General features: G+C 55.6%; 1 protein-coding gene across 2 annotated transcripts in view; it reads right to left on the bottom strand.

Moving 5' to 3' along the window:
- ST14 (suppression of tumorigenicity 14) overlaps positions 276-16097 on the bottom strand; it is a 38535-nt gene continuing 22713 nt past the window's right edge. The window contains exons 5-19 of one of the 2 annotated variants that reach the window (XM_018043378.1): positions 15721-15878; positions 15489-15524; positions 14983-15223; positions 10885-11024; positions 10613-10710; positions 9908-10017; positions 9696-9826; positions 8075-8179; positions 7754-7864; positions 7544-7657; positions 7206-7328; positions 6329-6515; positions 1458-1732; positions 1046-1182; positions 276-907 (exon numbers count right to left, since the gene is read on the bottom strand). In XM_018043378.1, coding sequence (XP_017898867.1) covers positions 746-907; positions 1046-1182; positions 1458-1732; positions 6329-6515; positions 7206-7328; positions 7544-7657; positions 7754-7864; positions 8075-8179; positions 9696-9826; positions 9908-10017; positions 10613-10710; positions 10885-11024; positions 14983-15223; positions 15489-15524; positions 15721-15878 — 2128 coding nt within the window. In that variant the 3' untranslated portion in view covers positions 276-745. Of the gene's footprint in view, positions 908-1045; positions 1183-1457; positions 1733-6328; positions 6516-7205; positions 7329-7543; positions 7865-8074; positions 8180-9695; positions 9827-9907; positions 10018-10612; positions 10711-10884; positions 11025-14982; positions 15224-15488; positions 15525-15720; positions 15879-16097 lie in introns of both variants that reach the window. The other variant, XM_018043377.1, reaches the window with a different exon arrangement.

Here is a 16097-nt window from a genome sequence, read left to right as displayed (position 1 = left end):
GCCCAAGGGCTGGTACAAACCCAGGAGCATCCTCACCACCTGGGACTTTGCTGAGGCTCCCATCCTGGGGTGCTGCACACCCTCCCCCCACCCTCCTGTCTGGGGAGCCTCAGATAAGGGCAGAAACATAGACCCCTGCTGGCCCTGGGGAGGTCACAGGGCACTGTGGTCCCCGCTCTCAGCCCGACCCTTTAGGATCTGGGCTGAGGGGAATTTAAACCCAATTTCTTGCTACTGGAGCTAGAAGAGCCCATCAAGTCCAGTAAGAAAAACAATTACCTAAAAAGAAATAAAGCGTTTTACTCATACACACAAATACACACAGTGAACCCCACCCTTGGAGCCGGTAAGACATTCTGATCCTGGACCTGGCTGACGTTCAGGGCCTTCGGGCCTGAGCTTCTTGAAGACTGTGACCCTGGGGGTGCCACCAGCCCCACCAAGGGGTCCCAGAGGCCACACGACAGCTGCTCCCGTGCTCCAGGCGGACCAAGGAAGCAGGCCAGCTTGGAGAGGGGAGGTTCCGTCCTCTAACGCGCCTCCCGGCACAGCCGGGTCCTCCCCACCCCCACCCCCACCCCAACCCCACCCCCATTTCCGAGGCTGAGTGGGGAGGCCCCCTCATCCGCAGTCTCGGGGATCAGTTCACAGTCTGGGTTCCGGGGCCCGAGGCTGGGGCGTGCAGAGTAATCCCGTCCTCGGCCGGCAGGTGTGCACCTGGGGTGACTGCGGCTGGGCCTCCCATCTATACCCCGATCTGCGCTTTAATCCAGTCCCGGAACACAGGGAGCCTCGTGTACACGCCGGGTTTGTTCCTCTGCGCGCAGCCCTCGCCCCAGCTCACCACGCCGGCCTGAAACATCCGCCCATCCGCCTCCGGGCTGGACAGGGGGCCTCCGGAGTCGCCCTGCAGGAAGAGCAGGCCTTGGCACGGCGTGCCCCCACCCTGGTCGCCACCTCCACCCCGCGCCCACCATGCCAGCCCCACCCACACCCCAAGTCCCCGCTTATCCCCCTGCCCCCTGCGTCCCTGCCCAGCGCCCACCTGGCAGGCGTCCACGCCACCGCTGAGGTAGCCCACGCAAATCATGCGTGGGGTGATCTGCTGCGGCAGCAGGTGCTCGCAAGTCGTCTGGTTGATGACCCGGATCTCGCCCTTCTGCAGGATCATAGCTCCCTGGCCTGAGGAGAAGAAAGGGCGGACATGGGCAGCTTGCCAAGCCAGGCCGCGGAGGCAGGACCCGGGTCCAGGGCTTGCGGAGCCGGGTGGGATGCTGCGCAGCCGGACACAGTGGTCAGGGTGTCCTGACCATCGGGGGGGGGGGGGGGGGTGGAAAGGCGGGGGAGGGGGGCAATCCTGGGAAGGCGTGTGGGAAAGGAAGGGACAGAAGGACAGCCACGAAGCCCCCGAATCCCAAAGCAGTGCGGTTGTGAGCTGACCCTCGGCCCCCACTCACCTGCCTCCTGCGTGTGGCCCCAGCCAGTGACCCAGATGGCCTTGCCGGCGGGGAAGGTGTGGTCGGCCGCGGGCAGGCAGATGGGCCGGATGGTGGCGCTGTACTCCACCGGCCGGTCCAGCTGCAGCAGCGCAATGTCGTAGTCGAAGGTGAAGTCGTTGAAAAACGGGTGCTTGATGATCCGCTGCAGCCCACGCTCCTGCACCCCCGGGGCGTTGCGCTTGCTCTGGTCATGCAGGCCCAGGAAGGCCGTCCACATGCTGTGCTCCGAGTACCTGCAGGGAGCAGCGAGGGCCCCAGAGGGAGGCCTGAGCCAGGACCCCAGCCAGATGCCCTGCCCCGCCCCAAGCCTGCGCCCACTCAGAGACCATGCTCAGAGGCCTCCCTCCCTGCTGCCCTCTCTCAATACACTCTTATCTCACTACTAAAAATATCTCGCTTCTTATTAATCTACCCTTCCTGCCAGGAGAGATTCTTGAGAGTCCCTTGGACAGCAAGGAGATCAAACTAATCAATCCCATAGGAAATCAACCCTGAATATTCACTGGAAGGACTGATGCTGAAGCTGAAGCTCCAATACTTTGACCCCCTGATGCAAACAACTGACTCACTGGAAAAGACCCTGATGCTGGGAAAGATTCCATGCAGGAGGAAAAGGGGACAACAGAGGATGAGGTGGTTGGATGGCATCATCGATTCAATGGACATGAACTTGGGCAAACTCTGAGAGATGGTGAGGGACAGGGGGCCCTGCGTGCTGCAGTCCATGGGGTCTCAGAGACACAGACATGGCAACTCAACAACAGTAAGCAGGATAAAAATAGCACATCAACCCAAGTACTTCTCTAGGGCAGCGGTACATGTTTTAAGTACCAAATGAGCTGAAAAGTAGATGGAACTTTGTCTCCCAGGTTTGTGGATGGTAGCAGAAGGGTGCAGCAATTCTCACCACTGCACATAGGAGAACTGAACCCATAAGGACAAGACCCTGCTGTCGCTGGGAGACAGGGAGATGCTGGCAGCAGAGGCGGAAGAAGAGGAGAACTTGCACTGGGAAGATCCCCTGGAAGAGGGCATAGCAACCCACTCCAGTATGCTGGAGAATCCCCATGGACAGAAGTGCCTGGCAGCTACACTCCATAAGGCCTCAAAGGGTCAGACCTGTCTTAGTGACCAAACAATAAAACATACCAACAGGGGAAATACCTTTATAACAGAGATACCTGGTGGACATCACCCTAACCAAGTAATCAGACTTTTCTCCAAACTGTCCTCCATTGATGGGGACTCTTGTACTTCTTGAAGACACATCAGCTGTGTGGCGTTTCCTGACCAAAAAAATGTTGAACCTAACTCTCCTCATGAAGCAACAACCAGGAAAAGCCACATCGAGAGACGTTCTACACAACAGCAGCTGGGACTTTTCAAAAATGCAACGCCATAAAAAAACAAAAACAAAAATTAAAAGGCTGGGAGAGACTATTCTAGACTTAAAAGAGACTAGCATTGTAAAGCAACTATTCTCCAATTTTTAAAAAAAAAAAAACTAATGACAAACAAAGCATAACCCTTGACTGGATCCTAGACTTTTTAAAAAATCTATAAATACCAGGAGAATTGGAGGAATCTGAAATCAGGCCACATTGCCAGTTAACACTGCTATGTCAGGGCGCTCGTTTCTGGGTGTAATAACTATGGTGGTGACATGGGAGGATTTCCTTGTTCCTGCGGACACCAGCGGCTGTACTTAGGACAGAAGCGCCATGATGGCTGCACCTAACTGGGAAATGGCTCAGAAGGGTGTATGTGAACGTCTCGGGAATCACAGCTGAGATGTGACCCGTGTGCTGGAGCCCACAGATGAGTACAGTGTCTGAGAGAAGAAGGAATCTGAGAAGACTTCTGTGTCAGTCAGCAGTGAGGGCCTGGAACTTCCAGAAGACAAAGAAGAGAAAAGGAAGCAGGAGAAAGAAGAGACAAAGTGTGAAAGCCCCCGCAAGGCCATGAAGAATGCTGGTCGTGCCGAGGCAGCTGGTGACGCTGCGTGCCGCACCGTCACACGCACATCAGGCTGGATGGCAGACAGGGAAGGTCACGCATCAAGAGGTAACTCAGTGACAGGTTAGACAGCACAGCAGCACGAAACACCTGCAGTAAACCCTGGCCATTCCATTGAGACCTAAGCAGAGGTCGACCAGTCAACCAGAACAAGCACTCTTCCAGAGGCTGACATGCTAAGTCATCTTATCCCTAGACACCCCATCAAGGTGGTCACGGGACACTGACTCTACCCAGTGCTCTAGCCCGTGCTCTTGACACATGAAGCTACCTCTCAGGAACAGCCTGGGGTCACCTGCTGACTTAGAAATGTGTGCAAAGTACCTGCACTTCAGGTCCTAGCACACTTCACCCCTGCCTGTCCCTGCTCACAGCCCTGCCTTTATCTGGAAGGTCTGAGTCAACTGGTCCAGTGACAAACACCCTCACGTTTCAACACCAGACCGGACACCCTGCCCACATAGGCACTCCCTAGCAGTCACTCTCCCCAGCCTTCAGGAGAGCTCTAACGCCACACACTGGGCCCTCAACAGCCTCTCCCCAGCTCTGTGCACGCATGTGTGCACATGTGCGTATGTGTGTACCCTGTCCCCCTACCCCGGGACATCTGGAAGAGCAGGGACCAAGTCTAATTCAGCTTTGTCTTCCTATGCCAGTGATAACAATGGGTGTTGAGTGCATTCACTGACAGAAGGAAGACTGCTGAGCAGAAGAGGAAGGAAAAGGAAATGAGAAATAAAAAGATGAAGCAGGGGAACCAGGGCCCAGGGGCAGGTTCTTTAGGAGGCACTTCCCAGCTCACCCGGCCGACGGGGCTGCAAGGGGACTGCGGGAACCGAGGGTGTGCGCAGTGCCCAGATCTTGGCTTCTTCTCAGGGGAATACCTAGCTCTGGGGCTGGGCCAGAAACATACAAGATGAGCCTGGAGCACCAAGTAGTGTCAGCAGGGAGGCGGCTCAGAAGAACAAAAGAAGGGGGAACATGTCAAAGGGAGCCGGGAGCCAGCCTGGAGAGTTCCCAGTGGCCAGCTTCAAAACAATCAAGTAACAGCACACAACACGGTACCAGATTACAACCCAAAATACACACACAAGTCCCTGCACACAGAAATAGACGATTAAATAAACACATGGGAGAGAAGGGACAAATCCTCCTTACAGAACAATGCCAGACTGACTCACTTCCAAAGAATAGAGACCAGAAGAAAGAGATCCAGGCAGGGAGGGGAGGAAACTGGCATCAGCCTCTGAACCAGATGACCAAGACAAGCATCACCAGCGATCAGCCACGGTGACATCATTTACCTGCTGATACGACAGGACTGTCTTCCCAACACTCGTAACCCCAGGCTAACCATGAGAACAACGTCAGCAGCCACTGGCCTTCAGACAACTCAGGTCACGAAAAACACAGAGAGACGACTGAGAAACCGTCCTGGACAGAGGATACTGGGGAGACAGGGCAGCAGACACTGAGGGGACACCTGGAAGGACTCTTGCTGCAGAAAGGAGGCTGGTATGAAACGCGTATGGTATTAAACGCTCGTATGGCACCTGGGGTTGGGGGGTGGGGAGTGGAGCCCTGGGGCAGCCCCGAGGCGAGTTTCTAGGACAGAACTGTGAGTTTCTCGGAGCTGACAAACGCAGCACGATAACATCAAGGGAAGTCTGTGTCGGGGGTGGTATAGTGAATTCTGTCCTGTCTTTGCAAGTTGTCCACATTCCAAAATGATAAGTTCATTCTAAACTTTCTTCAGTAGGCTCCCACCACCCCGAGAAGAAAGCAGCTCATGTCTGCCCAGAGTGGTATGGAGTGTGCTAGTGAGAAGACAGGCCATGCTTCACCCGCCTAGCCATGCCCAGCGACCACCACTGATCCCAAGCCCCCACAGGCCTCCAGTGACCCCTCCAGCACGTGCACCGGTCAGGCCCCGCCATCTGGACACAGGCCTACTTCCTGCTGCGGGCCCCGTCTGTCCCAAAAGTCCACGGTGCTCCTTCTCTCTCTTTGAAAAAGGGTGACCGTGCCAGCCTGGGTCCCCTCCACCCGCAGCTGCCCAGGGCTGGAAGGCTGGCCGGCTGGCAGGGAGGGCCTGAGGGAGGGGGGCCCTCTAAGTCCTCAGTCTCACTCCCGCAGCCGATGGCCAGAGGGCTTGGGCGGGCTGGACCCAAGTCACAAAGAGCCCCAGCCCTGGGCCACCTGCTCCCGCTAAGCCGCCCTGAGAGGCCAGCTCGGCCCAGTGATGTGCTCAGTGACCCTCCCCGGGGTGGGTTCGGGTCTGCACGGGTGCCAGCAGGGGCTCAACGCTTCATTGTCACCCTTGTGTTTCCTTCTCACACCCCTCAGCCTACAAATCACAATATCACCATGAGCCCCCAGGAGCCCCAGGCTCAGAAAACTTGCCCATGGCAGCCTGGCAGCCTAGAGCTGGGCCATGCATCTGAGGGCCCCAAGCGGGGCTCCCACCCTGCAGACACTGACCGCTCAGGCTCAGGAATCCACACACCAGGGCTACAGTCTGGTTCTGCAGCTTAAGAGCTATACAACCTCAGACAAATATCCTTACCTCTCTGATCCTCTGCTTCTGTAAGATGGGCACATATGAGACCTACCCGCCTGGCTTTTAGAAGAGGCACTGAGGTCCCGCCAGACAAGCAGGGGCACCCACTAAACATTTAGTGTCCCACCCCTCCAGTCCTGTTCCTGCCTCACCAGGCAGGCTGCACAGACACAGCGCCTTTCCACCTCAGGAAACATACAGGGGCCCCACTCAGTGCCCTGGAGAGGCCTCCCGGCTCCCGCCTGTGACCCACCTGAATCCTCTGTCGTCGACAAAGCAGTGTGCGGCGGATACCATCCAGCTGGGGGAGATGAGAGAGGCCCCGCACAAGTGGCCCTGGCCCAGGGCGTGGAGGCTCACCTGCCAGGGCCACTCGCCTTGGTCCGAATTCTCACCTCCGACGACCCGGGACTGCCTGGTGAATGACCGCCGCCCACAGTCTGGAAGAAGCACAGGCAGGAGTCACTGGGTGGGAGTGGGGGCAGGGGCAGCCTGCTAGACCAGCCTCCTGGCCCCTCTCCCTGCCCCTGGACTCAAAACCCTCACTCCCCACCCCTGGGCTCCTGCACAGGTGCCATCGCGGGCCTTCAGACCTCTGCTGGTTTGCTGAGATTTAATTTGGATGTCATTTGCCTAGATATCCTGAGTGCTGAAGGACACAGCTCTCAGAGGCAAGAGCGATGGGTGATGGAAAGTCAGGATGGTCCAGCTCTGCACACACTGAACCTGTGGCCAGCACTTCTGAAATATGCAAAGGGCTGCAAATATGGGCAGGGTGCAGACAGAACCCTGCCCAGGGGTCCAGGAGCTGTGCTCTTTCTCCTCCAGGTAACACGGAGAAGCCCGGCCTTGCCCCCATGGCCAGGTCTACAAAGCAGGGGTCAGCCCAGTACCACAGCCCGGCCCACAGAGGCCTGACATACTAGCTGCCCTGGGCCTTGCCTCTAGGGTCAGAGCTGCTGGTGAGGCAGTGCCTGGGTGCCAGTCAGCAAAGTCGTCCTTTCCTCCAGGCAGACACATCCTCTTCCAGGGGCAGAGCTGGGTGAGTGAGGCCCTGGCATGATTTCTGCCTCTGTATGCGCCTTGCTCAGTGAACAACCTGCACAACTGTACGCAGCAGCCCTGCTCACCACAGTCCTTCTCATCCGAGCCATCAGTACAGTCCTCGTTCCCGTCACACTGGGGGTTGCTCTTGTCCACACAGAGTCCGTTGAGGCAGCGGTAGGTGTGTTCCGTGCAGGTGACGGCTTTCACTGCTCGAGAAGGAGGACACAGGGGAGGCAATCCATTTATCTGAGGCACCCGACCTGATGCTCACCCACCTGTCGCGCCTCTCTTGGGCCTGCCCCACCCACCCACACTGACACCCACTCTCCTCCCGGCCCTTCTGGACGATTCTCTCCCAGCTGACGCCCTTTCTCATCATGTTCCACGTTGAGTGGCCGTGGGAGGCGGGCCCCGGCCTCACCGTCTTGGCACTTGGCCTCATCGGACCCGTCGCCACAGTCGTCCTTCCTGTCACACTGCTGGCTCTGCGGGAGGCACTTCCCGTTGTCGCACTTGAAGGTACTGGGCGGGCAGCCTGGGGAGCACAAGGATTCAGCAGGGGCTCGAGGGCCAGCAGCGAGGCCACGGGGAGCTGGGCAGCGACCCCCGCCCCGATCCCGGCCACACTCACTGCAGCCCTCCTCATCGCTGCCATCCTCACAGTCCCTCACGGAGTCACAGACCCAGAACAGGGGCTTGCAGAACTTGTCCCTGCACGTGAACTGGTAGGTGGCATTGCACTCTGGAGGGGCGGAGAGGCAGCTGGATGCCAGGCTCACTCGGTACTCAGTCACTCGCCACGCCCCTGGGGATCCCATCCCGCCCGGTCGTGGAGGCTGACTCACGGGCTGCAAAGGATAGGAACGACCCCCACCCCCACCTCAGGCCTTCCCGCTCGGGGTCGCAGCCAGAAGCCGGGCACAGAGAGGGCAGAGGACGCCAGGGGACTCACTGCAGTTGAGCTCATCACTGTAGTCAGTGCAGTCGGCCCAGCCGTCACAGCGAAGTTCCTTCCGGATACACCGCCCCGTGTTACACATGAAACTGCCCGGGCACGCTGCAGGCAGAGGGTAGGCCTGAAGTCCACAGCCACCCCCATCACCTCCACTGCAGGCTTCCCAACCTTGTGGCCAGCCACACTGGGCACCAGAGGAGACCTCCCAGCTCAGCCCCCAGTACAGGGGAGTGAGGCTGCAGCTGGGGGCCCACTGAGCTGTGGCAAGGGGTTCCTACAACCGGTGGGACAGCCGGAGAGGGTGGGGAAGGCACTGGTTGTGGTCCCTTTCTGGCCCCCATGACCAATCCCTGGGAGGCCCCGGGCAGAGCAGAGAGAGGCTGGCGGGTGTGCACTGATTTCTACAGCCCCGTGTCCTTGGCCGGCCATGACCCCAAGCACCAGGCTCCCCATCAGCAACCTGGAGCAGCAGCCACTCGGCAGACAGATGACGTGCGTGTCCTCCCCCAGGCACCGGGAATCACTGGATCTCCTTAATTCTAAGGTGCTTCCACACTTGAACATTTCTGAAACTAGGATGTGTCTGACAACTGAGGTCATCGGGCAGATGACAAACTGAAAGGAACCTGTTTCCCTTTCTCTGCACAAGTAGCTTTGTCACTTACCAAAGGGGTTTGCTCATCTAATTACACTTTGGGTGGTGAGCCACGCAGCTGAATGTGAAGTTAAATTTGGATGCTTGTGTGCAGTTAAACGGAGAAGGAAATGCCACCCCTACTCCAGTGTTCTCGCCTGGAGAATCCCAGGGACGGGGGAGCCTGGTAGGCTGCCGTCTATGGAGTCGCACAGAGTCAGGCATGACTGAAGTGACTTAGCAGCAGCAGCAGTGCAGTTAAAGTGTCTTCCAAAAGGTTATTCTATGATTTGTTATTGTTCACTAGCTAAGTCGTGTTCGACTCTGCGACGACATGGATGGCAGCCTGCCAGGCTCCGCTGCCCATGGGGTTTCCCAGGCACGAACACCGCAGTGGGTTGCCATTTCCTTCTCCAGGGGATCTTCTCAGACCAGGGATTAAAACTGCATCTCCTACACTGGCAGTCTCTTGACCACTGGTAGCCACCTGGGAAGCCCTATCCTATGATACAAGGTTGAGACAAACAAAAAGATCCCACTGCGGACAGAGAAGAACTGATATTCACAGCAGACAGTGAAATTAAACGCCATGGAAACAGTTAAGGTCTCTTCAGTAGAGATCTCACAATTTTCAGAGCTAGGAGGGGTTCATGCGATGACCCATGCCCGTGTGCTCTGTCTCAAAAGCATGCTATTCATCTGGCAGCTGCTAAAAGTCCAGAGACAAGCACAGATTCTCAAAGTGGTGCCGAGCCAAAGGGACAGTGGCCCAAGGGCACTTTGAGTTTCCCGGCCTGAGGGGCTGCTCCCAGAGACCTAACGGCACTGTTGGCTCTTTTTCCCTCAAAAAGCTACTGCAGTGACTGAGATGCCCCCTACGAGCTCTGGTGGCTCAGCGTCAGAGATGCTAATGAGATGCAGAACAGACGGCCAATCTCAGGTCGGCCCTCCAGCCAGGCCCCGCTTCCTGAGCGCGACACTCACGGTCATGGGCATCGAAGGACAGGAACTCCGCCAGGAATCCGGTGTCAGTGTAGGACTGGTCCGAGTGGAAGTGGACAGTGATCTTGTTGCTCCTGCTGCTGGTGACAAACTGTGGCCTCTCTCCACAGTACCTGGGGGCGGCGGGCAGCTCAGCAGAGGAAGAAGACTCACCTGGGGCTGGGGCACCCCACTCGCCCTCCCCCAACACTCACTTCTCCCCGTTGATCTCCACGTAGTCCTTGGTGCAGGAGCCCACAGGGACGTTGGGCTCCTGCAGGAAGAAGGCTTTGAAGCGCACCTTCACATTTTTGTTGTTAGGCACCTACAGAGAGAGATGCTGCTGTGGGCCTGGCTCTGCACAGCCTCCCTCTTTCCTGAGCTGGGGGGGATGCGAGGGGATTCTTCCCTCCCACCTGCCCACCCACCCGCAGGCCTGCAGGGCAGTGAGGACACGGCAGGAGGGATCTGGAAGGAAGACCTTCCCGACTCGCCAGCCGCAGCACACACTGTGGTGTCCTAAAGAAGGCCGGGCAGTTCTCCCACATCACTGACTGGACGGCGCGCGTTTCTAGCCGCCCAGTGAGCGTGTCCTCCTCTGCACAGCACTCACTGTCCCCACAGCTCCTCTAGGAGGCCCCAGAGCGAGCTGCATCCCGGGGGTGGATCCCTCCGGCAGGCACCAGCCATAGGAGGAGGGGTTGAGCTTGGGCCTAAAGATGCTGCTTCGGAAACTGCCCCGCCCACAGCCTCCACACACACCCCATGGGAGTGGCCAAAGGTGCTCATCGCTCTCTCTCCTGCCTCCCTGGAGCACCCCCGCCTCCGTCCTCCCTGGAGCACCCCCAACCGCTTCCTCTTTCCTCCCCCATCTACTGCCGAACCAGCTTCTCTAACCTCCCACAGCACACAGCCCCCACCTCAATGTGCCAGGTACAGTTGACATTGGGTGGGTAGTGGCCTGGATAGTAGGGGCTGTTAAATGTCCCCTGGGCTGCCCGCAAGTAGCCTCCACAGCCTGGAAGGAAAGGCAGAGAGACGCACGTGACGACTGAGGTCCCAGGAGGGCGAGGGGCCCCGAGGAGCCAGCCGGCCTCCCTCAAGCCTGGGCACCAGACGCCCACAGCTCAGGAGGGCCTGAGCTTCAAACCCCGTGGCCCCGAGGCCTGTCCCCGCCTGGGCCGCCCCTTACTGCTCATCCGGGGCAGCTGGAAGAACACAGCCTCGAAGCCGGGGTGCCTGCGCTCGGTGCTGGTCACCAGCGTGATGAGCAGGACGTTCTGGGAGGAGAGGAAGGTCAGGTTGTAGGAGGGAGGGTAGGTCCCACACAGCCTGCGGGGCAGAAGGGGGAGTGTTATGGGAGCCACAGAACCCCAGCAGAGGGTTCAAGGGTGGGGTCCCCCACCACCCTTGGCCAGCCATTTAAGTAAAGATCTCCTCATAAGACTGTCTTTGTTTATAAACAACTCAGAAACACTGAATGCCTAATAATAGAGGACTCGCTAAACAAACTATGGGCCAAATAATTGCAGCAGCAGTTAACAGCATAAAAACTGTTAACACTAACACTTACTAAGAATATACCAGGCACCATCCTTACTGCTTCTATATCCATTAACTCGGGTATTCATCACAACAACCATTAAATACTATTATCCCCATTTTACAGATAAGGAAACAGAGGTGAAACAGGTTAAATAGCTTGCCCAAGACTGCACAGCTGGTAAGTGGCAGGACTAAATGAAAAAACAGCCCATAGAATGGGAGATAATATTGGCAGGTGATACAACCCACAAGGGATTAATCTGCAAAATATACAAGCAGCTCATGCAGCTCAATATCAAAAACAAACAAAAAAAATTTTTTTTAATGGGCAAAATATCTAAATAGACACTTCTCCAAAGAAGACGGCAGCCCACCAGGCTCCACCGCCCCTGGGATTCTCCAGGCAAGAACACTGGAGTGGGTTGCCATTGCCTTCTCCAATGCATGAAAGTGAAAAGTGAAAGTGAAGTCGCTCAGTCGTGTCCGACTCTTAGCAACCCCATGGACTGCAGCCTACCGGGCTCCTCCATCCATGGGATTTTCCAGGCAAGAGTACTGGAGTGGGTTGCCATTGCCTTCTCCAAAAGAAGACATAACACATGGCCAAAAAGCACATGAAAGGATACTCAACACAGCTAAATATTCGAGAAATGAAAATCAAAACTACAGTGAAGTATCAGCTCACACTGATCAGAATGGCCATCATCAAAAAGTCTACAAACGAAAAACACTGGAGAAGGTATGGAGAAAAGAATCCTTCCCACATTACTGGTGGGAATATAAATTGGTGCAGCTACTATGGAAAACAGTATGGAGGCCTTAAATAAACAAAAATAGAGCTACCACATGACCCAGCAATCTCACTCCTGGGCAAATATCCAGAAAAGATGAAAACCATAATTTGAAAAGATACGTGCAACTGAAAGTTCGCAGCAGCACTGTTTACAGGAGCCCCAGTGTGGAAGCAACCCGAATATCCATTGACAGGTGAATGGATAAGGAAGATGCAGTATGGGTACAATGGAGCATGTACCCAGTCACAAAAGATGCAGACTGGGTACAATGGAGCATGTACCCAGTCACAAAAAAGAACGAAATAATGCCATTTCCAGCAACATGGACCTAGAGACCATCACACGAAGTGAAGAAAATCAGACGGAGAAACAAAATACCCTATGATATCACTTATGTGTTGAACCTAAAACAATTACACAAATGAACTTTTCTATAAAACAGAAAGAGACCCCCAGATATAGAAAACAAACTTCTGGTTACCAAAGGGGGAAGGGGGGGAGGGATAAATTAAGAGGTTGGGATTCACAGATACACACCACTATATATAAAGTAGTCAACGAGGACCTACTGCATAGCACTCTACGGGATACTCTGTAATAACCTATATAGGAACATAATCTGAAAAAAGAATATAGATATGCATAACTGAATCACTTTTCTGCACACCTGAAACTAATACAACACTGTAAATCAACTACACTCCAATATAAAATAAAAAATGTTTTTTAAATCTTTCAATGAGTAATAAGTCAATGAAGGAAAAAAAATCTCTGCTCACCAGAAAAGAAGCAGCAGGACTGAATTTCAGACTCGTCACTTGGCACCGGAGCCCTCACTGCTAGTAACTACGGCCTATGAGCTGACCGACACCAGCACCGTTAACAGTGACACAGACATGCCACTCATCGGGGAGGGCCATCAGAAGAGGCTTCATCTTTACAGAGCAGACAGTGCAGCCAAGTGCGGCACATACGCCTACTTTTAAATAAATACACAGATATACACAGAGCAAACAAAACCTGCAAGAAGGTACAACACATTTAACAGTGACCATTTCCAGATGGTAAGATTATGAGTGGTGTCTGCCCTCTCTGTGCACATCTGTTCTACCCTCTGCCTCTCAGGACCAGGTAGGTACTGGCTGTACAGACGATCAGTTAGAGAAAGAGAAAGAAACCCAGCATGAAAGGGGTGTTTAGATAGAAGTCCTGGCTGCAAAGCTGGGGCAGCAGATGGCTCTCTCTGGGTTTCAGCCTGAAGTTTAGCCCCTTATTAATCACAAAACATCTGTCCAGCTCATTTCTACAGACAACAATCGAAGGCTCCGGTCCACTGAGTCCAAGGTGGCAGGGGGAGCTGAGTGGAGGCAGTTCATCCCTACCTGCAGGCTCTCATTCACCTCAGCAGCCCCCAGCAGGTGTATTACGCCTTTTTTTTAACTTTTTAAAATAATTTATTTCATTTTATTTTGGGCTGCACTAGGTCTTCGCTGCCTTTGCTTGTGCTTTCTCTAGCTTTGGAGAGCGGGACCTGCTCCTCAGCTGTGGCGCACAGGCTTCGCCCTGCTGTGGCTTCTCTTGCAGCAGAGCATGGGCTCGAGGGCGCATGGGCCTCTGCAGTTGCAGCATGTGGCCTCAGTAGTTGCGACTCCTGGGCTCCAGAGCACAGCTCAACAGTTGTGGTGCACAGGTTTAGCTGCTCTGCTGCACGTGGTATCTTCCCAGACCAAGGATCGAACCCTAGTCTCCTGCATTCGCAGATAAATTCTTTACCACTGAGCCACCAGGGAAGCCTCCACGCCTTTTCTTAATTGAAGCGTAGTTGATTTACAGTGTTTCTGGTGTACAGGAAGGTGACTCAGTTATACATATATATTTTTTCTTTTGGATTCTTTTCTGTTATAGGTAATTATAAGATATTTAATATAGTTCCCTGTGCTTATATATTTTATATACAGTGATGTGTATCTATTATGTCTTTTTATTTCCTATAATTCTGATGCTCTGACCCCTGGGGGCTTGCTAACCCTGGAGAGGTAGCCTTCCCCCCGCTACCCCCCAGAGCTAGTCAATCCCTCAAGACAGTTAACACTTAGGCAAGACTTTTACATGCAGACTAACCGGAGCCCACACCCCAACACCTTCTCTGTGAGGCTCTTCTGCTGGAGACCACTCTCTACCTCCCCTAACTGCCCAGGTACCAGTCTAGCGGAGACGGTCCCAGGCTACGGAGCCCGCTGGAGTTATTCAAACCAACCCATCCTAAGGTGTAACTCTGCCTTGCCATTCCTGCAGAATCCACACAAAGGCTCTTGCCCACATTATCCTCCAGGCCCCTCTGCCTCCTGAACAACCCTGATGCCTCCCCCTGTGGCCCTGTGTAGCTCCTCCTCTCAGCAACTAACTGTCAGCTTGTAACAAACTGTCTTTTCAACAGCAGTCATCTCCCATCTGTAGGCCTCGGCATTGCTGAGCAACAATAAAACCTTCATTCACAATAGCAAGGGTGGCAGGTAGGGTGGTGGCAGGGGCAGGACTTCCCTGGTGGTCCAGCAGTTAGGATTTGGCATTTTCACTGCCATGGCCTGGATTCAATCCCCGGTTGGGGAACTAAAATCCTGCAAGCCTTATGGTGTGGCCAAAAATAAAAATAAAAAAGAGAGAAAGATAAAAATACAGTAATAGGCAGCACCTTCACGGTGGCAGGTAAAGGACAGATAAAGGAGCAACCCTACTCCTTTAGGGACCTGTGGGCCTCTGGCACCCTTGCCAAGGCTGATGGTCACCTCTAGATGCTCCCTGCAGCTCACACTGAGGACCACGCCACCCCTGCTCTGTGATGCCTGCAAGTTGGCCGTCGCCTGAAGTTCCAACCTCCACAGCGGTCGTTCCGGAGGCTCAGCCCACCACAGGCAGCCCACTGCCCACCTCCGCTCTCCCAGGACACTCACTGCACCACGGCTCGGGGTTCCACGGGGCTCAGGGTGTCATACACCGTGACCAGGTCACTGCCACGTTCATCACAGGTGGCAACATCGAAGCTGCGGAAGGTGAGGCTCAGCACAGAGTCAGCGTCCCCCCGCAGCGTCCACTGGCAGCGGGCGTGAGATGGGTAGGGGCTGTCGGGGAAGCCGGGTGTGCTGAAGCGGGTGGGCTCGCTGCCCTGGGCGTGCAGGGCAAAGCTGCAGCTGTCTGTGTGGGGCAAGAGGACACCGGGCAGAACTGGGCAGGAGAGCCACCAGGACCCCCGCCCATGAGGGTGCAGCCAGCCCTGGCCCCTCTAAGGTGCCCCAGGCTGCTCTGGACCCGGGAGAGGCCAGGAAGGGGGTTTGTCCTGGCCTGGGAGAGGCAGAAGGATCTGGCCATCACCATGTGTGACTTTGGCAGACCCCCTTGACTGAGCAGGCATGTGGCCACATCGCTTCCCTTCTCCTTCGGGAGGAGGGCAGATACTTACTGTCCCGGGTGTTCTGTATTATTCTGGGGTCACTGGCTGAAGAACAAGAGGGAGAAGAAAGCACTTACTCATGCAGTCCATTTCCTCATTCCCCTAGAGGGAGGTGCCCGGCCAGCTCACAGTCTCCTCTCCCAGGCACTGAGTCCAGGAGAGCTAAGGCCCCCACACCAGCCCAGGAGCAGGCCCTGCTCCAGGCCGGACAAACGCCCACCCCGGTGGCCCCTGCACTCACGGAAGGCCACCACCGAGGTCATCACGAAGGAGCTCATGGAACGGGCTCGGGGCGGCACTGTGACCATGCGCTTCTCCGCCATGGCCTGCTCAGCTTCCTTCACCAGGTGCTTGGGGATGTCGAACTCTGACCAGTAGTAGGCAATGACGCTGCCCTCGCTGGGGAGAGAGGGCTGAGCCTGAGACGCCGGGGTCCACAACTTCCCAGGTGCCCGGTGAAGACAAGGCAGGATTAAGAGCCTCTTGGCTGGAGGAGATGCTCACCAAGAGACCTTCTCCAGGCTGGTCCCCCCATGCCGCCCTAGGCTCCTGTGTGCCCACCCACCTGCTGACCCCTGAGCCAGAGGCCTGGCCCTTGACTCTCATAGGCTCACACTC

This window comes from Capra hircus, chromosome 29 (genome assembly GCF_001704415.2).
Source record: "Capra hircus breed San Clemente chromosome 29, ASM170441v1, whole genome shotgun sequence".
Classification (NCBI taxonomy): domain Eukaryota; kingdom Metazoa; phylum Chordata; class Mammalia; order Artiodactyla; family Bovidae; genus Capra; species Capra hircus.
This window is presented reverse-complemented; position numbering and strand designations above follow the sequence as displayed.